Below are 26,857 nucleotides of genomic sequence, written 5' to 3'. Positions count from 1 at the left end.
ACACCTGGGGACCCACAGGTTGAGAACCACTGGTTTAACACATTGCGGCTCCTTCCTCAGATGGTGAGATACAGTCAGGAAGTCTTCAGCTCCCCTGTTCATCTCCTAAGGAAGGGCTACTGTGTGAATGTTCAGATATAGCCACAGCTTTGGAGGATTTCAAAACAATAGATACACCAAACATACGTAAACATATTTGAATTCTACCTCTTCCAAGATTTGAGGCTTACAAAAATTTAGGTTTGGGACGATCACTCTTAAAATGCCATACAGTAACTAAAGGGTGTGTTTTAAAATTGTGATGCTATACTGACTTGAGGCAAAAAACCCACCCAAAGGAAAACTTGGAGCCTGATCATCTATGATATGAAAAATATACTACGTCATCATCATTATGTGTGAAAACCCAAAGAGATGGGATTCCTTTGACTTTTCGTTTAAACCCACTCTTGCTTTTTTTAAATGGGAGAATTCTTTTGTCCTCTCAATTTTTACCCCCTCCCATCCTTCACATCTCTCTTTCTTATATTTTTATTTTGAAATTAGCCTTTCATTATATGAAGACTATTCAATATCAAACTACTGCAGAAAAGGGTTTAAGACAGAAAAGACAACCAAGAAGAAATGGGGGAAACAGATGACAAGCAGTTTCTAATCAAGATAATATCGCCTAGGTGATGAATTAAGGATGATGTAGTAATGCAGAGAAGGATATTATCGCACCCATGACAGAGCTGAAGAATTTTTTATCTGGCTGCTATGTCCACTCATCCACAAATACTTTGTGTAGTTTACATATGAAGAGAAACACAACAAATAGTAAAAAATATACAAAATGCAGTGCAGCATTATATCCTCTTGTTAAGCAAATCAACATAGCATACACAACACCTTGAATTATAAGCAGTGGGAGCCCAGAGAGAGATTCAAGGTTTGGAGAAAACAAAGTCTTCACTTTACTCTGAAAATAACATAAATTGCAAGACCCTGTTCGGTCCATTCATAATGTAAATTTCTGCCATTATATAGTTATACACAAGGATTAAGTACACAGTCAGCAGATATGTTTTAAAAAATCTGTACCCTCAGGATCCAGTAAATACAATTCCTCTAACACAATGGATCAAATTGTGCTGTACTCTCGTTGTAAATGACATCACATCAGCTCTGCAGTCTTAAACATGATGGATGAAAACAATATTACCATAAAAAGGATTTGCAGATGTGTCACAACACAATTTCCCCTCTCCAAAGTCTGATCCAAAGCTCCTGCAGTACTCAGAAAAACCTTTGCTGATGGCAACAACAGTATGCTATATTGAAGAAAAACTTTTTCCTCCTTGCCATCACAAAATAGACTCAACACCAATAGTAGATTCACACTTGTAATCAATCTGTTTCATCTTGACTTCCTTCACATATGTTCCGCCCTCCTAATTTGCTCCATGTTTCTCAGCTTGAATGTACACCAATGAGGCAGCTGTTCATATCAACTGCTTGAGTCATTCCTCCATTCCAGACAGCAAGCAAGATAGGCCCTCAACATGGGACATTTAATATGCCTCTTTCCTATTTTTGCAGACTGAGCTACAGATGTCTAAATCTCAACCGGAAATGACCTGGTTATGACAAGGGAACAAATATAAAATCCCCTTTACTGGATCATTACTCTCCTGAGGTGTTGAGAAAATCAAATCTGAAGTGTCTCTCAATATATTTTTATGGATGAATGGCATGTTAGGATAGCCCCTTAGTCGTCATGTTAGTCTTCAACTACTCCAAACAAAGCTAAGTCCCCAGTTCTGGCACTCTGTAACACCAAATCTCAGAGATACTGCGGGACAGCAGAACAAGTAACACAGTAGCAGAACCCCAGTCTGTCCCAAGAAGGGAAGGTAAACACATTTGAACCAGATACTAAATCTTTGCCAGCCCTCCTAAAAAGAAAGACCAGGTCCTTGTAACACTAGCAGTCACTCGAATGGTGCACAAACAGAACATCTTTCTGATAATGACATATATGTTAAGGAACAAAAATGAATGGAAAGAGAGGAATTCTAAGTCAAGGGCTAGCATGTGACAACAACAAAAAAATTCAGGCAGTCCCCAAGTTATGAACAAAATAGGTTCTGTAGGTTTGTTCTTCTGTTAAATTTGGATGTAAGTCAAATCAGGTATGTTTTTTAATTGTACAATAATGTTTTTACTGAGTGTCATATTTAAATTTATTGTTTTTTCTCATTTGGAATTTTATTATAATGAGTTATTGTCATTTTATACTTTTGATATTAATGAAGTAGTTGTGGCATCGAATGTTTTCTTTATATATATGTTAACCGCCCTGAGTCCCTCTGGGGAGAGAGGGTGGTCTAGAAATAAAGTTGTATTATTATTATTATTATTATTATTATTATTATTATTATTATTATTATTATTATTATTATTATTGGAACTCCAGCCAAGAGTATGTATTTTAAAGCTTTGGATAGCATAGTGGTTAATACCTCTATGGTGTTTGCTTTTCTGTCTGTGCCCCTATTCAGAAGATTTCACCTCTCTTTCTGTCTCTGTGCTAATTGGATTTTGAAAAAAATGGCTTGTTGTGGAAACAATGATTGGTGATAAAACTCCAGTGGTGACACCTTTTCCTTGTGATAACTCTTTCAGGAGTGAATTTCCCTTCTGAGGGGTAGATTTTTCTCACTTCTTGTTGTCTCATCTCTGTTCTTAACTATGAGTTGTTTCTAAGTCGGATATTTGTAACTTGGGGACTGTCTGTACTTTCATTTTTTATATTAATTACCGGGAAAAATTACAGAAAACAGTTACCCTAGTCCTATTAATTCCTAACAGATACCTCACAGATAACCACCTGTTCTGAGGAGGATTTACTGTACTGTATTTTACTGCAAGGATGCACTGCTTACAAATTATTAAATATCCAGCAGACTGCTACTACCTGTGGACCTATTGAACTATTCCAAGAAATCTGGTAACTTATAAGTGTATGGGTTATTTTTTAAAAGTAGCTGTGTCAATCCCTTGCAGTCTAAAGGGAAAGGAAGAAAAAAATGAAATGTAGCAGTATCTTTAACCCTAACTGGTTTTTATTTTATTAAGATGAATACTGCATCTGAAGAAGTTTATATCCATGAAGGCTCATCTATAAACATAATAAAAGTGAAAATGTCTATGTATGTATGTGGCAGGGGTGTCCACTTACACAGACAGCTTCTGGCCTCCACAAACAGCTTTAACCCATAGTCCTGGGGAGCCACCAAAGTCCTCCCTCCACTGACATTGCAGGTTACAGCGGGCACCATATCCCAGTGTTCCCTTTTCTCTCCATTGGTGTGGAATTTGCATGACCCCACTCACTGCCTCTTTCTTAACCCTTTCGTATTATTTTCTATGGTACACAGCAACTGATGGGGAGAATTTACCATGATTTATAGAAGTTATAGCAGCTGGGATGTATAGTTCACCTGCAATCTAAGAGTACTCTGGACCTACCAATGATGGACCTGCAACTATCTTGGCACACAGACCCAACATGGCCAACTTTGCATACTGGTAGGGTTTGGGGTGATTGAACTTGACATCCAGGAGTTATAGTTCACCCATGTTCAGAGAACACTGAATCCATCTGATGACGGATCCGGACCAAACTTGGTACACAAATTCGAAATGGCCAACTGCGAATACTGGTGTCTTTTGGGGTGACTGACCTTTAACTCTGGGAGTTATCATTCATCTGTATTTCGTGAGCCCTCTAAACCCCACCAATGATGGATCTGGACCAAACCTGGCACTCAGACCTAACACACCCAACAGCAAGGGGGGGTATTGATATGGCATCAGGGAGCTTTAGTTCACCTGTATTCAGAGAACACTGAACCCAGCAGAAGACTGATCTGGACCACATTTGGCACACAGACCCAAGATCGCCAACTGTGAATACTAGCGGAGATTGAGGAGAATTGACCCAAGATTTTGGGGAATTGTAATTCACCCACATCCTTATGCATTTTCTAATGGGAGCATCCATAAAAAACAATAGGAAAAACTCAGTTTTTTCCCAAGAAATAGCATAACATATGACCAAACGGATATTACTAAACACCCAAGATCAAGCAATGCCCTTTTCAAATAAACCAGGCACCATTGGGTACCCAAGCTAGTACTAAAATAAAAACCAATTAATCCGGCTGCATTTTTTTCTCTACTCCCGTCTTCCTTTAGATCAGTGGTTCCCAAAATTATTTGGCCTACCTTTCCAGAAAAAATATTACTCAGCCCCCCCTGGAAAGGGGGGCATGGCTTAGAGGGGTGGGTGTGGCTCCTGCTCAAGAGGGCGGGGATGAGCCTCCCCCCTAGTCCAAGATGCAGGGCTGGGAGGGGGAGGTGGGTGGGGCCACAAATGGGCGGCCAGGACTGGGATGGGTGGAGTTACGAGCTCTGAGGTAGGGCTGAGCTTCTATCCCTGTCCTGCGGTGCCTGCCAGGACACAGGGGGTGGGGCTAGAGGAGAGGGCAGGGCTTCTTCCCAAGTGCCTGATGGGGCTGAACCTCTATACCCCGCCCCCGTGCTCTAACAAGCGCCTCAGGGGAAGTATACAGAGGCTCAGCCCTGTCTCATGCTCTTGGGAAGAGGCCTCACCCCCTCCCCAACCCTGCCCTTTAGTCCTAAAAAGCCTCTCAGGGGAGGTATACAGAGGCTCAGCCCTGTCTCGCGCTCTTGGGAAGAAGCCACACCTCTCCCCTGGCCCCGCCCCCATGACCTAATAGGTGCCATCACCGCCCCCCTGGATTGCTGTAGCGCTCACGAGGGGATGGTAGCGCCCCCTTTGGGAATCACTGCTTTAGATGTTTGATCATAATTCAACACAACTCTATTTAAAAAAATATCTAGGGAAGACAGTTTTCCTCACAGGAGCACAAATATGAACATAGTATGCTGCATGCAAAAGTCAACTGTCAGCCGGAACAAAAATAATGGATATTCATTGATTCATTTAGTTCCATTCAGATTAGTGCTGAAACCTATTTTGGATGTTACTGCTTTTGGTCAATAACTAACTTTAACCACACAACAACTTGGGGAAAAGACTATACATACACTGTCTGAAATATCATTCACCACAATATTCTACAACAGCAAACCTTAGAAGCATAGTTTTTGTAAGCCCAACCTTTAACACACACACCCAAACAGATCTTGATACATACTTTTGGATAATCCAACTCAAAGAAGGTTTCCAAGTTGTTGATGAGGTTTGGATCAACACCTTTTAAGGGCTTGAGAAGTGACACACCTGGAAGCTTGCTATATGGCTGCTTGTCTGTTGCTTTCTTGTTAAGGTGTAGATGCCTGAAAAAGAGAAGTGCCATTTAGAAAAGCTGTTTTAGACACTTAAACATCTGTATGATACTTTTTACTTATTAATGTACTTCTTGTATGGCTATATCATGTCTAGGGAAAGTGGTGAGAATATTAGACATTTCAGCCTATCCCGTCTGATCCAAATGAGGTTTAGAAAGCTGATACATGAGGAAAACCCCACATCCCACAAATATGCAAAAGTATGTAACACTGATGTGAGACAGAGCTTTGATACTCTCACTCTGTACTCCCATCTGACTGCTCTGATGAAATGGGGAATCAAAGCAATAGAAAGGATATGCAGACATATGCCAAGTTTATTTTTCTCAGGTACCACTGAACTAGAGAGACTACTAGTGACTATTACTTTCCAGTTTCGATAATTCAGGGAGACCCAGGAACACTGGAACTGTTTTGTAAATTTGAACTCTTCCCTGATTTTCCATGAGGCATACATTTTAAACTACTCACAAATGCAAAAGTACATATTTTTCTCCTTTTTTGCAGAGGTACTAGTTAAAACCAAACTAGATACAAAACAATGATATTTAAGTCAGATATGAGTCAACCTCTGAATTTTAGGAGACATTCTGGTGGCCCCAATACCTCAAGAACTGCCAAGATACATTTTAATTCTCTATATGGCAAATCATGCCCTCAGAAGTTTCTGAGGGAATGTTACACTCTCTATATACAATTTTGTCGTACTAATGAAACAGGCATTTAACAAACTGATCAGCTGGTCAGTTTAGATTTCTAAAGAAATATATTTTTTAGAAGAAAAAAATCTTCAGTTAATTATATTTACAGGACAAATCATACTATAACCAGAAGATTCTGCGTGTGCATGCTACCTACGGGTTTGGCAGTGTCCATGGCTCTGTATACAAACATAAGTCTGTAAAGCTCCTATAATACAAACACGTTTTGGGCAATATTTCTAAACTGCATGGAGAAGCTGATTTTAAAAAATGATTTTGTGTAATGTATTTATTTTCCCCCTGAAGGCGCAGGTGCGCAGTCTGGGGGTGATCCTAGACTCATCGTTGAGCCTGGAACCCCAGGTCTCAGTGGTGGCTAGGGGAGCCTTCGCACAGTTAAAACTTGTGCACCAGCTGCGACTGTACCTTGGGAAGCTGGACTTGGCCACGGTGGTCCACGCTCTCGTTACATCCCGTTTAGAGTACTGAAATGCACTTTACGTGGGCTGCCTTTGAAGACTGTTCGGAAGCTTCAATTAGTCCAACGGGAGGCTGCCAGATTAATAACTGGAGTGGCGTTCAGGGAGCGTACTACTCCTCTGTTACGCCAGCTCCACTGGCTGCCGATTAGCTACCGAGCACAATTCAAAGTGATGGCTTTAGCCTATAAAGCTCTAAACGGTTCCGGCCCAGCTTATCTGTCCGAACATGTCTCCTGCTATGACCCACCTCGAAGCTTAAGATCATCAGATGAGGCCCTGCTCACGGTCCCGTCAGCCTCACAGGTGCGGCTGGCGGGGACGAGAGACAGGGCTTTTTCAGTAGTGGCTCCCCGCCTATGGAACGCCCTCCTCAGTGAAGTCAGGAAGGCTCCCTCCCTCCTATCCTTCCGTAGGAAGGTTAAAACTTGGTTATGGGGCCAGGCTTTTGAATAATAATTGGCAGCGTTAATTATTATCATGTATGCTGGAACTCAATCGACAGACCCAGTTTTTTGAACTGAACACGCCTACCTGTATTTTATAATGTGTTTTATGAATACTGATGTAAGTTAATAATAATTTTTAACTGATTTATATTGCACTGTATTATTTTTATATATGCGTTTTATTGTAAGCCGCCCTGAGTCCCCTGTTGGGTGAGAAGGGCGGGATATAAATATTGTAATAAATAAATAAATAAATACTAAGTGAATCTCTTCACCCACAAAGATTAATGTGAAAAACGAGTTAAAGGTTCTGCCATGTTTCTTTTTTCGCCCTCCACTATCTTTTATTCTTTTAATGCTGCTGGAGACTAAAGGCATCATCAAAAATGAGCATTTTTCCACTTCAATCCACTGCTGTGACTGTCTCCTGCAGAATTCTGAGGCTTCTCTGGATAAGCAGTTTTAAGGCCCCTCCCTAAACTACAAACTGCAGAATTTGTAATTTTTTTTTCCGTGTCAGGAGCAACCGGAGTTGCTTCTGGAGTGAGAGAATTGGCAGTCTGCAAGGACGTTGCCCAGGGGACGCCCAGATGTTTTGATGTTTTTACCATCCTTGTGGGAGGCTTCTCTCATGTCCCCGCATGGAGCTGGAGCTAATAGAGGGAGCTCATCCACACTCTCCCCAGGTGGGATTCGAACCTGGCAGCTTTCAGGTCAGCAACCCAACCTTCAAGTCACTTAGTCCACTATGCCATCTGGGGGCTCCATTTGTAAATTAGGGAGGAGTCTTTAAACAGCTCATCCAAAGAAGCCCCAGGCCTCCCTAAACTACAAGCCCCAGAATTCTACAGGAGACAGTCAGAGCATTTAAAGTGAATGGAAGTGGAAAAATGCTCAATTGTGATGAGAATGTAACACAGCAACATTTTTGAAAACTAACACTCTTTTAAAAGTTAATTTTATATCTTTAAAACAAAAAAGTACTAAAATGAAAAAAAAAATTACATTTGTCATGAGTCAAATTGTTTCTATCTGGGATTAGTAGCCAAAAATTATTTCTACAGCCAGTAGAAATAAAGTGTATTCTGCTGAAACTAGTTTACTTATTCATCCATGACCTCTCCCCATGAATAATGTATTAATGTCTCTTTTAAAAGTCTACATACAGCAAAACATCCAGAGAACAAGTGTGCCTAGGTGATTTTTTAAAACTTCAAATACATGGGGAAAGTATTCTATGTTGAATCAGAACCAGTTCCTTGAAAACGTGAGGAACCAAGTGTTTAACAGAATACATCAGAGCAAAAAGTGTTTAACAGAATAAAGTACATCGGACATTGAGCATACTCAACATAGCTCAAGTATGTCTTCAATGACAGCAGATGCTTTGATGCAAAGATCTACTAAAGTGCGCACTCTTTTAAATATATAGATTAAAACATGAAGAGAAACCTTACTGATATTAAGAATGAGCAAAGAACTTGCAGACATTTTCAAGCATTTAAACTATTGAAGATTTCTTTTAAGTCTGACTTCGGTCTCTGTTCAACAACTGCAGTTTACGAATTTGGTAAATAAAGGAGCAAGGACTGTTACAATTTTCAAGGAAATACACTACTAGGTTTTCCTAAAAATATGTACAAAATGAAAATGTTTCCACAGGATCTACAGAATTGTTACTGTGTATACCAGGGGTCCCCAAACTAAGGCCCGGGGGCCGGATGCGGCCCTCCGAGATCATTTACCTGGCCCCCGCCCTCAGTTTTATAATATAATATATTGTATATACATATAATATTGATAATAATATTATAATGTAATACAATATAACACTAATAATAATACCATATAATAATATTAATTAAATATTCTATATTACGTATAATATTACTAATAATATTACAGTATAGTGGTATAGTTCAGTAAAGTAATATATAGCTAATATTGTGCTATGCTAATAATATAATATATTGTATGTACATATAATTTGTAAGCCACTCTGAGTCCCCTTTGGGGTGAGAAGGGTGTGATACAAATGTTGTAAATAAATGCAATAAATAAATAAATAAATAATACATTTTAGACTTAGGCTCGCCTAAAGTCTGAAATGACTTGAAGTCACACAACAACAACAACAACAACAACAACAACAACAACAACCCTAATTAACTTGACTATCCCATTGGCCAGAAGCAGAAGCACCCTTCCCATTGAAATCCTGATAAATGTATGTTGGTTAAAATTATTTTTATTTTTAAATATTGTATTGTTCTTTCATTGTTCTTGTTGTTGTTGGTTTTTTGCACTACAAATAAGACATGTGCAGTGTGCATCAGAATTTGTTTGTATTTTTTTCTTCTTTTTTTATAATTAATTTTTGTTGAGAGGTTTCCGAGCAACTCCATACATTTCTTATAACAAAAATTCTCATTTCTCGATACAATAAAACACATATAAGACAACAAGGGTAACTGAGGTTTTTTTTTCAAATGATAATCCGGCCCCTCAACAGTCTGAAGGATTGTGGACCGGCCCTCGGCTTAAAAAGTTTGGGGACCCCTGGTGTATACCTTTGTATAAATTGTTTCCAATTTAGGGCATCCTTAAAGTAAATCTATCATAGCGTTTTACAGGCAAAATTTGTTCAGAAGGTGTTTGCCTTTGCCTTCATTTGCCTTCATTTGAAGCTGAGAGAGTGGGAGACACCCAAAGTCACCTGGTGAGTTTCCGTGGCCAGGTGGCAATTCAAATAAAATATCCAAAGTCATAGTCCAATGTTAAACCACTCCACTACCCTGGTTCTCAAAAGTAATTTCTGCCTTCTGGCAACCCTAAAATGAAACTATCATTCTTCATATATCCAGAAGGGATTGCCTTTCCCTTCCTATGAGCCTGAGATAGTGTGACTTGCCCAAGGTCACTCAGAGGATTTCTATGGCAAACAGGGATAAAAAACCCAATCTGCAGAGTCGCAGTTCAACAATCAAACCACTACACCACACTGGCTCTCAATGGTATAAATTATGTGTCTCCAGCTACTGCTTCTCTGTCTTTCAATGTTCAGCTGGATTTCCACTCTTACTTCTTCCTTCAGTGTAATTGAAGCACTGTTTTTCCATAATAAAAGTAGAAGTGGAATTAAAAACAAGGTACTATACTGCTCTTAATGAACTGCTATATTATCCAGCAATGATCTTTCCCTACAGGGAAGATTCTTTTGTAATGTCTGCTCATTATAGATCAATTCAGCAAAGGTGCTTTGTAATGCTAATTCAAAGTTCTTGTTTGCAGGCTCTGTTCTGTGTGAACAATATATTTAAACTTCCTAGAGTTAGTTTGTCTCTATTGAATGAAAAGGCTTTAATTACTGGTTTCTTCTATCTTTTTAAAAAATGAGAACACAAAGAAACTGTGATTTTGTCATTAAAAAAGTAAAAATTGAAAAGATCACTAATGATAGCTTTCAACATATAAGAAGCGAAATGGGTAATGCACAACCTTAAAGAGGTCATTCATTCATTATAAATCCTACCCCTTGAATGAACAGGAAACAAAAAAGACTCTACATAACCTAAGTATATGTGTAAAATATATGTGCCTTTTAAGCCACCTGTCAATTTATGGTGACCTCCTGAATTTTCCACAGATTTTTCTTAGGAAAGGGGGTAGTTTTGTCTGTTTCTTTCTCTGAAATATAGCCTATGTTATTTGTTGGTGATCTCCCATCCAAGTATCAACCAGGCCTTATCTTGCTTGGCTTCCAAGATCAAATGGGATCGAGTGCTTTTAGGGTATTTAGGCTCCATAAAGAGAAAAGGCTAAATTCAACTGCAGAAGTCCCAATAGCACTTTGTCTGGACATACTACACAGGCTGTTACTACAATTATGTTTTACCATAGAAATTACTCCTCTTTGAAGAAACAGGAGGATTAGAGAACACAGAAAATGAGCTGGAAGGGCTATGGACATGCTCTTTAAAAGGACTGAACAGGTTCCAGTTCAATTCCAGAGAAAGAAGCCAGGGCGGAATATCCCTCGTGAGCCTTAAACACTTAATAGTTTCAGTTCATCTAGACATGATGAGGCAGCCCTATAAGAGCACAGTTGATAACGATCTAATTTTAGATCAAAAGGGGGAGTCCCTCAGCTACTTGTAAGTCATCATCCACATTACCCCTCCCCAGCTCTAATTTATTCCTACCAATTAAACAAACGGGAGGAAGAAGAAGCCTGGGTGACAGAACTGGTAGACGATAAAGCAGAAATGTAATGACAGCTCAGCAACCCACAACTAAACATGCATTTGGATGTTACAGAATCAGCAAGTTGGAAGGGGCCCTTTGGGCCATATAGTCCAACCTCCCACTCAATAGAGGATCTTCACCTAAAGCATTCCAGTAGGTTGCTGTCCAATCCCAACCCCTCCCCTTTTCACATGTTCTCATCTTTGCAAAACTTAGGCCAAAATGTGCAGTCCTCTGAGGTAAAATACATGTCCAAGATCTGAAAACCACAAAACGTACAAAAGCTGTAAAACATGTAATAAGTTCATGAGAATTGGTTTATATGGTTAGCTTGATTATTTCCTCAACTCTAATCCACAAGCAGGGAACACCGTTAAGGAGAGTGCAATTTTTTACTACTGGCATTTAAAATTGCTTGTTTCCTAGTGAACCACAGATGCACTACAAATAATAAACTGTGTTATTAAATGAAGACTTCGTCCCTTGACCTTAGGACTTTGATTGTCTTTCCGAAGTGATTCTTACAACTTGATGAGACGGTATTTTTGCAAAACGTTTCCATTAATTACCCACAGCAAACCGTAATGGCGCTCCATGCAGTCATGCCGGACACATGACCTTGGAGGTGCCTACGGACAACGCCGGCTCTTCGGCTTAGAAATGGAGATGAACACCAACCCCCAGAATTGGACACAACTAGACTTAATGTGAAGGGAAACATCTACCTTTACCCATAGCAAACTGTAGCATCAGTGTTCTGCCCCCACGCTATCATAACTACTTAGAAGGTGAACTGGCCACGTAGGGACGCCATCCCAACTGGATCCCTCGGGGATCCAGCTGGGGTGGGGGAGGAAAGAGGCCCGCCACTCGGCCGGTGCAGGCCCTATTTGCGGTGGTGGGCTTGGAAGGGTCTGGCTCCAAGGGCCTGTACCCACCGAGCAGCGGGCACATGGCTTGGCCACACCCACTCTTCGCCTCCCTGTCACCATGGCAACCCCTCCCTGACCTCTTTTCTCTTTCCACGTGGATCTTCCCTGCAAGAACTTTCACCTCTTATCCATTCCTTTGCTATGGTGGGCCTGGGAGAGCATGGCTCCAAGGACCTGCACCAGCCTAGCAGCGGGCCTCTTTCCTCCCCAGCCCCGGCTGAATCCCTGAAGGACCCAGTTGGGATGGCATCCCTGCGCATGGCGCTATCCCCGCCGCCACCCCAGGGATTTGGAGCAAGACGTACTTGGATGAAGGAGCCACCTCTGGCTGGCATCAGGCAAGTGGGTGCTCCGATCAAACCCAGGCCAAGCTTACCTGGCGCCCTTCACGGCCTGCACTGCCTGCACCACTTGATGTGACTGAACAAAAACACTCCTCAGAGCCACAGGTACATTAAAAGAAGTAGGTAGGGAGGGAGGAAGGAAGGAAGGGATGCTATATTTATTAAAATAAATATAGTGTCCCTACTTCTCTTTGTGCCCGGCCCAGCCGCAGAGGCCGGTGGTGGCTCTCACTCCCTTTCCTCAGCTCCTCTTCCCTTCCCTCACTCGGCCTGGACAACACTCCCCCTACTTTCCTGCTCCTTCATCCGGGGCTTTGGCCACTCCCCCCGAACTGAGGCAATGGCCCGGCCTGTGGAGCCCCTTTTGCCGCACTAGCAGTGGCCATCATATTCCCTGATGTGACAGGAGGGAGTGGCTTCGAGCAATACTGTACATTAAAAGAGGGAGGGATGCTATATTTATTAAAATAAATATAGTGTCCCTACTTCACGTATTTCCACTTATCGCAGGTGGGCCTGGAACATAACCCCCGCGATAAGTGAGGGAACACTGTATTAAATATAGTTACAATTATACATTTTTGTTATTTAAACTATAAATATAGCAATATTATGGGGTTTTTTCTCGAAGTGACACACCACCTGAGTTATGCTTGGTTTTTTGGTGAATTTTGACACACCAGGCTCAAAAGGTTGCCCATCACTGGACCATATAATTGAATCAAAACTAGAATGTATTAACTTTCTCTCCTCCTGAGTATCACTACAAAGTCTTTATGAGGAGAGGTAAAGTCTTTGAGAGATAGACAGAGTTCTGGCTGAACTGAGGCTCTTGAATCTTTATTCCTTTATATTGTCTCTTTCTTGTACGGTGTCTCTAAGATGCTTTCAATATTTAACTATGACTGAACTTGAATACAGCTCATACAGCTATGATTGGACGTGCGATTCTGTAGACCTTCTGGCCTTCCTCTCTTCACCTTCCAGTCACGAAAAGGCTGACTCTTCCAAGAATCAAAAGTGCCTTGCCTGAGGCTCTGCCCAAGAGGATTCTTAAAGGGCAGGGCGATGGAGGCTTCAAATGCAAAGAGGCTGTCTAGACTGACTCCCCAGAAACAGTACATAAAATATCAATGTCTCTAACTAAAAAGGGCTTAACTAGGGGTAAACAGTGAGCGTCTTCATGGGGCATAGTAATCAGATCAGAAAGGGTACACTGAATCAGCTGGTGAAATTTCTTTGTTTGCACAGACTCATTAGACAAGCTCCTTTTTGAATACAACAAAGATGTACTGCTACACAATTTCTCACTTGGAAGGGTCAGAACCCTATTGGAAATGATTAGGAACAAGGTCCTCACTTCCATGAGTCTGCAAAGAATTGGTGGGAAAGAAGAGCAAATTTGTATACCTTGGTAGCTTCCTCTCCTCTCTGTCTAGGGTTTATATTTACTCATAAGTCTTTCTGGCTGGGCCTGCTATTCTCTTCTCCATGTTATTCAACCTTCAGCAAAATGCACCACACTTTGTAGCAACCTCCAGTTTTTCTCTTTCAATTTTTCTTCAACAGATTCCTCTTTCATCTCTCTTTTACATGCTATCAATGCCTCTTCAGTGACTTTGCACTCCTCCCTCTTGTCTGACCCCTTAAGAGGTACAGTTAATTATTATTTTCAATTTCTCTTTTCTTTACCTTAGATGGGGAAGAAGAGGGTTTTTTTTACTGTTCTTAGCTAGTTATAAAGAGGTATTTTGAAAACCTTTTGAGATTGAAGGAAGAAAACTCAACCAGAGGCTAGTTTTCACAAGCAAACAAATGCTACCATCATTCCTCCACCTTCTCCTTGAGTAACTGTTTCACCCTAGCAAAGGAAGGTAGTTAAAAACAGAAATATATGTATGCATGCCTCCCAAATAGCCCATGTGTTCACTTTCTGACCCAACTTCAGGAAGGGGGAGGGGTTATATCTGTCTCTCTGGATGTTGGCTGAAAGAGCGGAAGGTGCCACACTGCAGCTATTCTAACCCCACATTCTAAAAAGACAGTAAAATTTATATATAAATTTGTATATAAATTTATATAAATTCCTAAAATCAAAATAAGTTGAAAAATCACAATTGTTACAAAAGCACACTTTTAGGTTTCTCATATATATATACACATATGGTACATCTTCCATTGTCAATAACTGTGTGGACATGGACAAGGGTTGTTCAATCACTTTTTTAAAGTCTTATTGTACAGACATGTGTATAAGTCAATCTTGTGGATAAGTTGAGACTACGTTTTGGGCTGCAAATTACAGAATATGCCATGACATGTGGCTAGGTCAAGGGTAAAATGAAGAGCATGTAGCAAACAAATCTTCTGTTCTCTTTAAAAAAATGTTTTGGGGAAATATACTTAAAATAGCTAAAGAGAAGAGGACCTGTTTCTTTGAGGGGTTACAGTTTAATGTGTGTGTGCAAATTGCATTGCTATATAAATACTGATAGGGAAAGGAATATAAATGAGGACTGAGAATGAGCACAGAAAACAAGGAAGAAAAGATAAAGGAAGGCATCTTCTCTGTTAGGAACCCAGCACAAAGCAGTGGCAAGAGGCAGAGCCTCCTCTCTGTGGCTCTTATCATCTCTTTCTGGCCCAAACCTGAGTGGAATAGTTGTCAGTACCTAATTCTGGAGATGCACTTTGCCCCAGGAAAAGAGGTGGATAGTAAGAGGTAGATGGGGCAGCCGACTAGCCTTTGCCACTCCATTCCACAAGCAGACAAAATGTCAGGGAGCACAGAGCTCATCAAGCCAAAAGCATTATTATCTATTTCTAGTACTGATTTGTGGATAGGACAATCCAGGTTTTTAAGACTATAGATTAAAAATGATTTACAAAGTATCTAAAATATATGTTCAAGGACTGAACATTCACAAGAGATACTATTATGCTTGTTTATAAAGCTTCCAAACCTGTTGTACGCCTACAAGACATGGACCATTTACAAACATCACTCTCAACTTCTGGAATGATTCCATCAATGTAGTCTCTGAAAAATCCTACAAATCTCTTGCAAAGACAAGCGGACAAATGTAAGTGTTCTGGAAGAAGCAAAGACCATCCGCATTGAAGTAATGATTCTCTGCTATCAACTATGATGGACTGGTCTCATTGTTCAAATGCCTGATCGCCTCCCAAAAACAGTTACTTTACTCTCAGCTCAAGAATGGAAAGTTGGTGGACATCAAAAGAGATTTAAAGATGGGCTTAAAGCTAACCTAAAAAATGTGGAATAAACCCAGAGAATTTGAGCATCCCAGATGGAGGTCTGCTGCTACCAACTGTGAATTTTGAAGAGGCACAAATAGAGGATGAAAGGGAGAAATGTACCAAGAGGAAGACGCATAAAGAAAATCCTTGTCGGGACTGCCTTCTATATGGAAATCAATATCCTCACTGCAAAAGACCATGCACATCCAGAATAGGTCTCTACAGTCACTTACGGACCCACCGCCAAGGCTCTACCCTTAGAAGACAATCATACTCTGACACAAGTGACGATAAAAGTATACAAAGCAGTGCTCTTAATGAGGTAATATCCTAATCTCTTCCAGAAATAGGGTTCTTTGTGCATATTAGATGGGGGGATTATGGAGTATTATTGTGGGGAAATAATACAAGCACACATTTCTGGCATACATTTTTAAACGTTTAGTTTATACCCAAGGTTTTCTAATATGGCAGAGGGCCTGAATGAAAAACAGTATGGACACGAATGTGGTGGAAATTCAGGAAGGAAATGGCACAGTGACTAGGTAATGTAGAAAGTATTTCCACTAATCCAAATTGGAGGGAATGTATGAAAAGTCCTATGCTTTTCCTGGAATAATAAATTGAGAACAATAAACCTGCTTCATAGACAGCAGAACTTCACGTGCAAAAAGATCTTACCATGGGTTCTGAAATGTATAACAATTCTGGGTGAAGAGGTTACAGACACCTTCCTCCACAGTATGGTTTCCAATCTGCATCATCAGACAACAAAGATCAGATTTTGTTTGTCCCTCATGAACACAATCCTGAATGGGTGAAGGACAAACCTAAAAAATGACTAGATTTCATAAAGCACAGGGTACTTTGTACCATCACTCATTCACCATTGGTTCTTAAAATTCACCCTTCCCTGGACCTATATTTCATTAAGAAGGAGAAGAAAAGATTTAACAATGTAGTAAGGATTGATTAGGATAGTGCTGTGGAACGTTTTGAACACTAAACAAATTGGAAATATTATTATTTAATAAATAATTCCACACTAGAAATACACTACAAATTATACCTATTTGAATAAAATAAAGTATCAAGAAATGGAATTAGCAAGGGAATTGTTTTAAAGATTGTGGTGGAGGAAACTCTTGCAGAATGTGAAAGGACTGAGAAACTGCAGCACAAGAATACTGCTTCAAAACTGAGTTTCACTAATGAGGTAAAACCAAAACCAAAGGTAGGATGGGACACACATTGAATTGGAGATTTCCAGGCGGGTGGTCAAACCTGTTCAAAAATTATCAATTTATCTCCATCCTGTTGATCAAAGGTAGAGAAGGGACACTGAAAAGAGTGGAGAACACTGGCCTATAATCCAGCTTCACCAAAAGAAAGGGGCAACAAGAATTTAAAATTAATATAAAAGGATGGCAAACCTCACATATTAGGAAAAGCTGGATTCAATTCTATTGGAATCACTAATATGAGGCATTAAAAGATATGATGATGAAAAAGAAAAATGGAAATAAAATGGAACCTAGAAGCTACAGAGGGACTAGTTTTTCTTTAATGCTTTAAAAGATATTACAAACACTTGGATAAAAATGAAGAGATTATTAGCAGTCAATAATTTGTTTTTTTTACAAAGAACAAGATATACCAAACTAACCCAGTTTCTGCCTGAGAGAAAAAGACTGGTTTAGAATGCAAGAGCAACTCATTAGACTCCCAAAGTGATTCCCAAAGTGGGCGCTACCACCCCCTGGAGGGTGCTGTAGCAATCCAAGGGAGAGGTGATGGCCATAGGTACATATATCTTTCTGTTTAACTGCTATTAAAAAAAATTAAAAATTAATTTCCAGGGCACTGAGTAATATTTTTTTCTGGAAAGGGGGCAGTACGGTAGGCCAAATAAGTTTGGGAACCACTGCATTAGACCTAGATTAAAATTCTTGTACAAAGCTTTAAAAATGAAGATATGAGTCAGTTCCTTTTAAAAGATGTAACTAGTTTTAAAAACTGTATGAAGAGGGCAGTAGTAGATGTAAAATACAGGTGGTCAGAGATCAGAATCTAGGGTTCAAATATAATCACCAATAAACTAATAAAGGAAACAGTTTCAGAAAATACTTTGTAAAACATTAACTACATTTACAGAGAATATTTCATAATTGTCATTAAAGTTTTAAAGAAAAGATTTAAGCTTCTCCTTTTTTAATAAAAGAAGACTACAATCCCAGAAATATTACAAAAAAACTGAATAAAACTGTATAGAAATCAGGCAATACATCAAAGTGGAAAGAAAGATCAAATACACAAGTATTAGAAGCTAGGCACTAATAAACAGGAAGTATACAAGATTCATGATCTGATATTTGACTTTTATACTCAAAAACCATTATAAATATACACACAAATACTACCTCTTCCTCTACAAAATTTTAAAGTAGCAATAGGACATCTTTATCAGTAGTAGGCAGAAGGCAGTTGGCACATTTGCACTGCTACGTCTTAAAAAAACCCGAAGTTGCTCTTAATCCTACAGAGCCAAAATGCTAAAATCATTCCTTCAGTATCATAGCTCCAAGGGAAACTGAAATATTCCGATCTGCTTTCAGGGGTCATATACACAAACAGGCCTATGAGATGTTTGAAATACTAAAGAAGGTCCAGGATTTATTGCAGTCACTGTTTAAACAGAATGCTGGACTATATGGGCTTTTAGTCTGATCCATCAACATCTTCTTTACATTCTTAGGACAAAATTGCACCATCAAATCTGCTCTAAACCAGACAGAATTGCCCAAGATTGGTTTAAACATTCTGGCAAATGACTAGCTGATGTCTATAATAGGATGAGTGACTATGGCACAAGAGACCAGTATGTTGCTAGTTGTACAGAAAAGGAACAGTGATGCAAATAATCACAGGGGAATTTCTCACCAATCCTGTATCCATTTTCTGGACCTTCTCAAATATTCTCTTATTCACCATATATTTGCTACTGATTTTTCCACTGAATTCGCAGAACAATGACAGAATAAAATCTTATCCCTAATGACACACATACTTTACAGGAAAGTCTAAAAAGAACTAGCTTCTTCCACTGAAGCACAAGAAGCCAGAAAAAGGAAACAATACAATCAGAGCATAACAGTATTGTGGAGAACAAGTGCCCAAGATCTACCTCTACCATCAGAGAAACATACAGGAAGTATGTTTGGTCACTAGTATGAGAGGTCACTAATGGGTTTCCAGGGCTGAGTGAGAATTTGAACCCTGGTCTCTAGTCATAGTCCAACACTCAAACCACTACAATCACACTGACTCAAATTCAAGTGTATCAAACATAGTTCAAGAAGAACTGAAAGTGAATAGAGGACAAAGACTAGAATAGAGTACAGAAGGTTATTATTATACATATAAGTTTTATCAAAGATCAGAGATGAATAACTAATACAAAAGTAGACATGTTGTCCAAAAACCACACCATGCAATATATTATTGTCTTCCAAGACCAGCAGTTACAATGAAGTATCAGATTCACAGAATCTGAAATAGAGGGTGTTTGAAAAAGAACTCCCTATTCACCATTTAATTTAAATTGTGAATAGGGAGTTCTTTTTCAAACACCCTGTATAGTCTAGGTGAAGGAATCCAAGATCACGTAGGTAGAAGTTCTGCTTCTAGATATCTTTAACTGTGGCAGACAAACTAAAGAATCTGATTTATGTATTAAATCCTTTAATTTATCATAATCAAAGACATATACAAAGCTTCATTTTTGATGAAATGCTTATTTCAATGTGCAACAAATGTTTTACAAAAGAATTACCAATATAGAATAAGCCAAGAATCTCCAGGAATCAAAACAGAAAGACCAAGTTTTCTATCCAGGTAACACAGCAAACCATGGAATGAATGTTTGTGATTTGTTAAGCTGCTGACCCTGCCAGTGTTTGTGGACAACAAGCTGCAATCCCTGCAGCTCCATGACATGTCAACAGAACCAGGATACAGCTTTACATCTTTTAACTCCTTCCTAAATGCTAGCAATCCCAGTTCTGGAAATTCATATGCATAGAGTGCCTTTTGGTATTACTGGTCTTTCTAACAAACTATCTAAAGTGTTATTGTTGTTCATGTTTCTTTCAGTCATCCACTCTTTTGTCATTAGTTGCCCCCACAAAGTTAAAGAGACGAGCAGCTATACTATAATGTTAGAAGAGCCACTCATAAGGAAAACTAAAAACATTATCCATTAAATACCCCTTACTTTTTTTAAAAAAATTAGTTTTGAACAATGTACCTCTAAAGGATGGGGTTCTTCCACAAGGCAATTTTGGTTGCAACCAGACCTTCCTAAGCAGCTTTTCCTCCCACAAGAGAAATGACACAGAGATTTCTATCTCTCTCCTACTGCAGAGAACCCGCTCAGGGAAATTCTGAACAGAAAAACAGCCTGAAGGAAAAGGATTAAGGAAGTCTCCTCCTCTCTGCCCAACAGTATTCTGGTCCAGACTGTAACCTATGGCAACTGCTTTTTATTTTAAAAGATGCAGAATGCTAAATGAAATAAAATAAATGGGGTCTGATCCACAGTTATTTCATTTATATCCCAATATGTACTGGCATATTTCAATAGATAAGCATCTCTAGCATCATTGTTCACCTGCCTGATGGCAAGTGGGGAGAATAGACATGGTGCCTGTCTTTAGGGATGTACGGAGAAATAACAGCTGTATATTATTTCTTGTTTAGTTTCCCACAGAATGATGGTTAAACATGTTTATAAGACCACGTGTGATGAATACAAAAAAGAATTCTGCATAACAAACTCTTTTTAACCAATACATATTGTTCTGCAACTTTCAAATATTTAAGATATTGGCGATATCTTGAAATGGGACAAATTCATCCTCATTTGTCTGAATTGAAAGCATATAGTCCCTGTTATTTCATTTACAAAGATGCTCTATTTCTATTACTATAATCTATGCATTCCTTTTGATACTATCAAATTATGAATGAATGAGCACCTTACCCCTTCAGATGTTTTTGGATGGCAAATGTAAATAATACAATACACTCATGACTATGCTGCCTAGGCTTGATGGGATTTCCAGTTCAACATTAGGAAAGCCCAATTTGTCTACCTCTAAATTAACAGAACTCCAAAGTGATGACACATTATGAATGTAAAGTGATCAATTATATAATTGAGAAAATCTTTGAAGAATCATAAATTACAGATTTCTATTCTATTTGTTCTGTAGTAAGGTATAAATATGTTTTCAGAGCAAGAAACCAGCTTCTTCATTCTACACTTACTGCATACTTTTTTACTGTCCTATGTGAAGACAACAATCTTACCCATTTTATAGTAAAAAGCTTTTAGGCCATTAAGGGAAAGGTCTACTATACTTTCTAACCACAGTGTGCCACGTTACAAATTATCATAAAGCTATTTAAGTTACTATTAGATACAGTTTCTGCTATGCAGAACATGGCTGTAAGAATTATTACTATGTCCTGAAACACTGTAATCATGTTTCTTCCTCCAGGACTAAAGAAAAACATAGCAGGAGTTGCTGGGCTTAGCTTTTTAATTTCATAGCGAAGTCACTGGCAGTATCTTAATACAGTAGAGTCTCGCTTATCCAACACTCGCTTATCCAACGCATTTTTATAGTCAATGTTTTCAATACATCGTGATATTTTAGTGCTAAATTCGTAAATACAGTAATTACTACATAGCATTACTGTGTATTGAACTACTTTTTCTGTCAAATTTGTTGTATAACATGATGTTTTGGTGCTTAATTTGTAAAATCATAACCTAATTTGATGTTTAATATGCTTTTCCTTAATCCCTCCTTATTATCCAACATATTCGCTTATCCAACATTCTGCCGGCCCGTTTATGTTGGATAAGTGAGACTCTACTGTATTAACATTTACTGAAAGCACATCATTTATAGGTAGTGTGGATACTCAGGCAGAAAGAGTACTTGCTTACACACATACATGCACACATACACTCTTCCCCATTCATATCCTTATTTTTCTGAACTGTATAAACTGCTTCATCTACCTGTCCCCACAGACCAACTTTTTGTGTGCTAAGCTACTGCAGATATAGTGTTCTATGAAATTTCACCCTTGCAACTGTAATGCAAGAGGAACAAACACAACAACGAGCACAATAGATGGCATGGCTATTCTTAGCCACTTTTTTATACATAGAACAAGGCCTCAGGCTCATACTGCATGATACAGTGCTTGAGAGCTACTTTTCTTGCTATGCAACAAAAATGAAAACAGAACAAAGGTTTCTCCCTTTTATAGTTACTTTAAAAAATTAGTGACTGGCATACCTATTTAATAAAATCCTGTTATGATTATGCAGCTAATCTCTACTGTCCAGTGTGCAAAAAATGCTCAATTGGACTTTTACTCCACAGGTGAGATAACACAGAAAGGTGTGGTGTCCTTATGTCCTGAAAGGCACTAGAAAAACAAGGTATTGTAATAGAGTTAAGAGCCACAGTAAAATAAACTAGCTTATACAATAAAAGTGCAGCATTCTGGACAATTAATGACTTTTTGATATTAGGGTTTAAAAAACACACCACCTTATTAAATACATACATATGTACAGCCAAAACACCAGAAAAAACAATTTAAGTGCAACACCACAAAATGTACATAACAAAAAGAACACTGTTCCCTGCCCAAACTTTTTGTGTTACCCATAAAGCCACGTGGAGTACACAGTGAAAGGCATAACAAATGGGGAGTTTAATTTTAAAAGGGGAGTGTCAAAATTAATGACAAAGTATTCTCTCTTTTTCCTCTGCCCCCCCCCATACCCCTTCCTTCTTCAAGCAGTACATAAATACACCAGTGCAAACACACTATAATTCATTAATTACCATTTATGCTGGGTGTGTGGAAAAATGTATATTATGTTACCTAAAAAATTGCCAGCAGACTTCTCTTTCCATAACATAGTTCTTTAGTTAAGAAAATTTCAGTAATCATTCCATAGCAATGCAGCTATGTTTACAAATCTTATCACTAACAAAACCAGAGAGATGAATCTATGTAATGCTCTCTTCTACTTCATGCTTTTAGATGCTGAAAGAGGAACAGCAGGCCAATGTATGTCTATGTTCCTAGAAATCTTTAAAATCATCTATGCTACACCTATAAACCTATGGATTTAAACATACATTTTATTAGTAAGAATGATTTTAATGTGTTTCAATCTCATGTGTACCTTTTAATATATGTGACTTAATTGTCCTGTTTTTATCTTACGTATTTTAAGATGTTGTACTGCACCTTGAGCCTTGTGGAGAGGTGGATAATAACAGACCAATCAACAACAACATACCAACAACAACAGACCAATCAACTCATTTAAAATACTGTTGTTGTATTAAAAGTGAGGAACATACTCTGCTGCAACAGTGACACCACATTTAGAAAATTCCACAAACTACAATATTTCCTGCAAAGATATGGAGGAATGTGATCATGTATATTATGCTAATCTCCATAGCAAATAAAAATGCAAGAAAATATTGTAACAAAAAGAAAGAAAATAATGCATTATTGTGCATATATAACCACATTATGACCAGGGCAGACCTGAAACTACTTGTTATATATCTCAAAGAGAGCCATCAACTCAAAGCATACAAATAATACAGGTGTGTGAAAGAGTCAACATGATTTTGCAACACAATCCACTGATTAATCATACATAATCCATACCATAAATATATGTTAGGTTTCACGATGCCTAGGCACATAAATACCACCACTGTTCCTTAGACAGGAATTCATGCAGTATATCTAGATCTACAGTCCTAAAGGAAGGGATTCACAAATATTCAGTCCACTGCAATATTGGAAGACATTAGTATTTTCACTGTTCAGCGTTTTACAGAACTTGCCAGGATAGAGATTTCTTTTTTAAAAAACACTTCTGGGCCACCCTGAACAGATACTGCATGAAACACAAGGGAGAGGGAGCTCTTGGACACACTATGCATGGGAACAGGTGCATGTATATTGTGTGTGTACAAGAAAGGGAAAGCTCGGCGATTGTATGCAAACCTCCCTGAGAACCAACAATTCACTTGTTTGCTGTTATCTGCCTTCCAAGTCACTGGCAATGTATGGGGAAACCTATCTATTTCAGGGATTTCTTGGCAAGAGAAAGCTTTGACATGGCTGTCCTCTGAGGCTGAGAGAATGTGACTCAACCACAAATCATCTGGGAGGTTTCTATGGCCACGCAGGGATTGAAACCCCAATCTTGAGTCCAACATTCAAAACACTACATCACACTGACTCTCATGCCATCGCGACGATGTGCCCCCAGCTTCTACTACCAAGTCTTTCAAGAAAGGGTCTTTTTTGAGAGGCTAAGAAAGTGTGACTTGTTCAAGGTCATTCAAGTGGCTAAGGAGGGATTCAAACCGGGTCTCCAGAGTCCAGTGGTTATAGAATCATAGAGCTAGAAAAACCCACAAGAACCATTCAGCCAAACCTCATTTAGCTAGGCAGGTTAAAGAAGTCAAAATGCTCCTGACAGATGTCCATCCAGCTCACACCACTCCATGGGAAGGCCTGGGGTAAATAATGTGGGGAATGCAAAGCCACTCAATGCTAATCAAGGTGGTCAATTGCAACATTCACACTTGCCTCAAGTAGACAAGAGTTCTTTCTCCCAACCTGGACCTTCCACAGATATACAAATCCCACTTGCATAGTTTTCCAACAGACCTCACAACCTCTGAGGATGCCTGCCATAGATGTGGGTGAAACGTCAAGAGAGAATGCTTCTGGAACATGGCCATACAGCCCGGAAAATTCACAGCAACCTAATGTGGGGACTGTGCCTGCAAGACCTTTGAAAGGATGCCCTCATTGAGGAGAGGGCAAAAGCTCCTCTGGAGAATAGAGCACAAAGCAGCACTGGATTCAAATGAGAAGAGATTTCAGCTAAAAACATTGGGTAGAACATCCTGATGGTCAGAGATGTTAGATAGTGGAGGAGTGGGTGGCTATTTGTTGGGAGTGCTTTGATTGTGTGTTCCTGCATGGGTTGGTCTGGGGTGGCCATGGTAGTCTCTTGCAACTCTTAAAGATCCAAGCACCAGGGAGCTTTTTTGGGAGGGGAGGGGGCGTTGCTGATACCTTTATCATTGTATTGTCGAAGTCTTTCATAGCCAGAATGACTGGGGTGCTGTGAGTTTTCAGGGCTATATTGCCATGTTCCAGAAGTGTTCTTTCCTGATGTTTCACACGCATCTATGGCAGGCATCCTCAGAGGTTGTGAGGTCTGTTGGAAAACTATGTCCAGGGTGGGAGAAAGAACAATTGTCTGTTGGAAGCAAGTGTGAATATTGCAACTGGCCACCTTGATTAGCACTGAATAGCATTGTAGCTTCAAAGCCTGGCTGGTTCCTGCCTAGGGGAAACCTTTGTTGGGACATGTTAGCTGGGCCTGATTGTTTCCTGTCTGGAATTCCTGTTTTCTGAGTTTGTTTTTTTATTATTATTTACTGTTCTGATTTTGGAGTTTTTTTAATACTGGCAGCCAGATTTTGTTCATGTTAATGGTTTCCTCCTTTCTGCTGAAATTGTCCACATGCCTGTGAATTTCAATGGCTTCTCTGTGTAGTATGACATGAGGGTTGTTAGAGTGGCCCAGCATTTCTGTGTTCTCGTTCTCTCTCTGTGTGTGTGTGTGTGTGTTTCTGTGTTCTAAAATAATAATATGCTGTGCCTACGTTGGTTCATCAAATGAAGCCACTGAAACCCACAAGCTGCAAGGCCATTCAATGCTAATGAAGGTGGTCAATTGCAACATGCACATTTTCCTCCAACAGAGAAGAGTTATTTCTCCTAACCTGGGCTTTCTCCCAACCTGGGCTTTCCCCACTTGCCTAGTTTCCAACACTCCTCACTACCTCTGAGGATACCTGGGCGAAACGTCAGGAAGGAATGCTTCTGGAACATGTCCATACAGCCCGGAAAACTCACAGCAGCCTTTATCATTGTCACCGTGGGCTGGAAGAGGCCCGCCAATGCAGCCCAATGAAGCCGGCCTTGCAGGGAGAAGGAGGGAGAAAAGGGGGGAAAGGGGGAGAGGAGGCGTGAGTGGGGATACCACTTCTTCCTCCCCCGCCCCCAATGGATGGGAGGGGGAGATACTTCTGCCTTGAAACCAGCCTTGAAAGGGGAGAAAGGAAGAAGGCCCCACTTACGTGTAGATGATGGACATGAAGTGCATGAGCCAGAGGACTAGGAAGAGCGAGAGCCCGAAGATGGCGAGTCCCTCCAGGGCTAGATCCAGCACCGCCATCCCCGCCGGGCCGCCGCAGGGAAAGGGAATAGAAAGAGCAGAACAGTCGCCTCGGGTTGGTTAGTTGGTTGATTGGCTGCTTTTTTTTTTCTTTTGCCTTTTTAAAAGGGGAGGGGTCGCGAAGGGAGGCCCCGCCCACTCGCCGGCTTTGCCCTCACGTCGTCTCCTCACACAGAGAGAGACAGGCAGACAGAGAAGCCACACGCCGCCGCCTCCTTGCTTGCTTTCCTTCCTTTCTTAATCCCCTTCGTTCGTCGTCTGAAGCCTTTCTTCTCTGTTCTCTCTTTATGGCTCCTCTGCTGCCTCCTTCTCTTGACTCCAGCTGCTCGCTCTCTCGCGCTTGCTCTGGCTTCTCACTCCTCCTCCTCCTCCCTCACTGCTGAGCCAAACGGACTCGCCTCGCGCTGACAAGCCTCCCAAGCCACGCCCCCCTTTGGGGCGGCTCCCCTCGTAAGCCACGCCTCCTCCTCCCCACCCCTACCTTTTTTTCCTTCGTCCCCTCAGCGCTGGTGACGTCATCGACGCCCTCCTGTTCCCCCCCCCTCCTCCTCCTCTTAGAGTTTCTGTCAGAAGCACTGAGAGAAAGAGCGGGGGTGGAGGGAGGCAGGCAGGAAAGAAAGAAGGGGGCGGTGACGTCACCGAAACCGTTGGAAATAGGGGCGCCCGTGCCCCTCCTGAGGAAA

General features: G+C 40.1%; 1 protein-coding gene and 1 long non-coding RNA gene across 2 annotated transcripts in view; one reads left to right on the top strand and one right to left on the bottom strand.

The window, feature by feature from the left end:
* The window catches only part of ugcg (UDP-glucose ceramide glucosyltransferase), a 45,757-nt gene extending 19,153 nt beyond the window's left edge, over positions 1 to 26,604 (bottom strand). Inside the window, exons 1-2 of the mRNA XM_003216590.4 lie at positions 26,077 to 26,604; positions 5,229 to 5,370 (exon numbers count right to left, since the gene is read on the bottom strand). Of these exons, the coding sequence (XP_003216638.1) occupies positions 5,229 to 5,370; positions 26,077 to 26,174 (240 nt within the window). The 5' untranslated portion in view covers positions 26,175 to 26,604. The remainder of the gene's footprint in view (positions 1 to 5,228; positions 5,371 to 26,076) is intronic.
* On the top strand, positions 12,263 to 20,404 carry LOC134296574 (uncharacterized). The gene is made up of 2 exons (XR_010003370.1): positions 12,263 to 12,637; positions 20,216 to 20,404. It is a non-coding gene; the product is annotated as an uncharacterized LOC134296574 (long non-coding RNA).
* Positions 26,605 to 26,857: the final 253 nt, after the last annotated feature.

This window comes from Anolis carolinensis, chromosome 2 (assembly GCF_035594765.1).
Source record: "Anolis carolinensis isolate JA03-04 chromosome 2, rAnoCar3.1.pri, whole genome shotgun sequence".
Lineage (NCBI taxonomy): Eukaryota > Metazoa > Chordata > Lepidosauria > Squamata > Dactyloidae > Anolis > Anolis carolinensis.
Note: the sequence above shows the minus strand (reverse complement) of the source record. Positions and strands in the feature narration are given on the sequence as shown.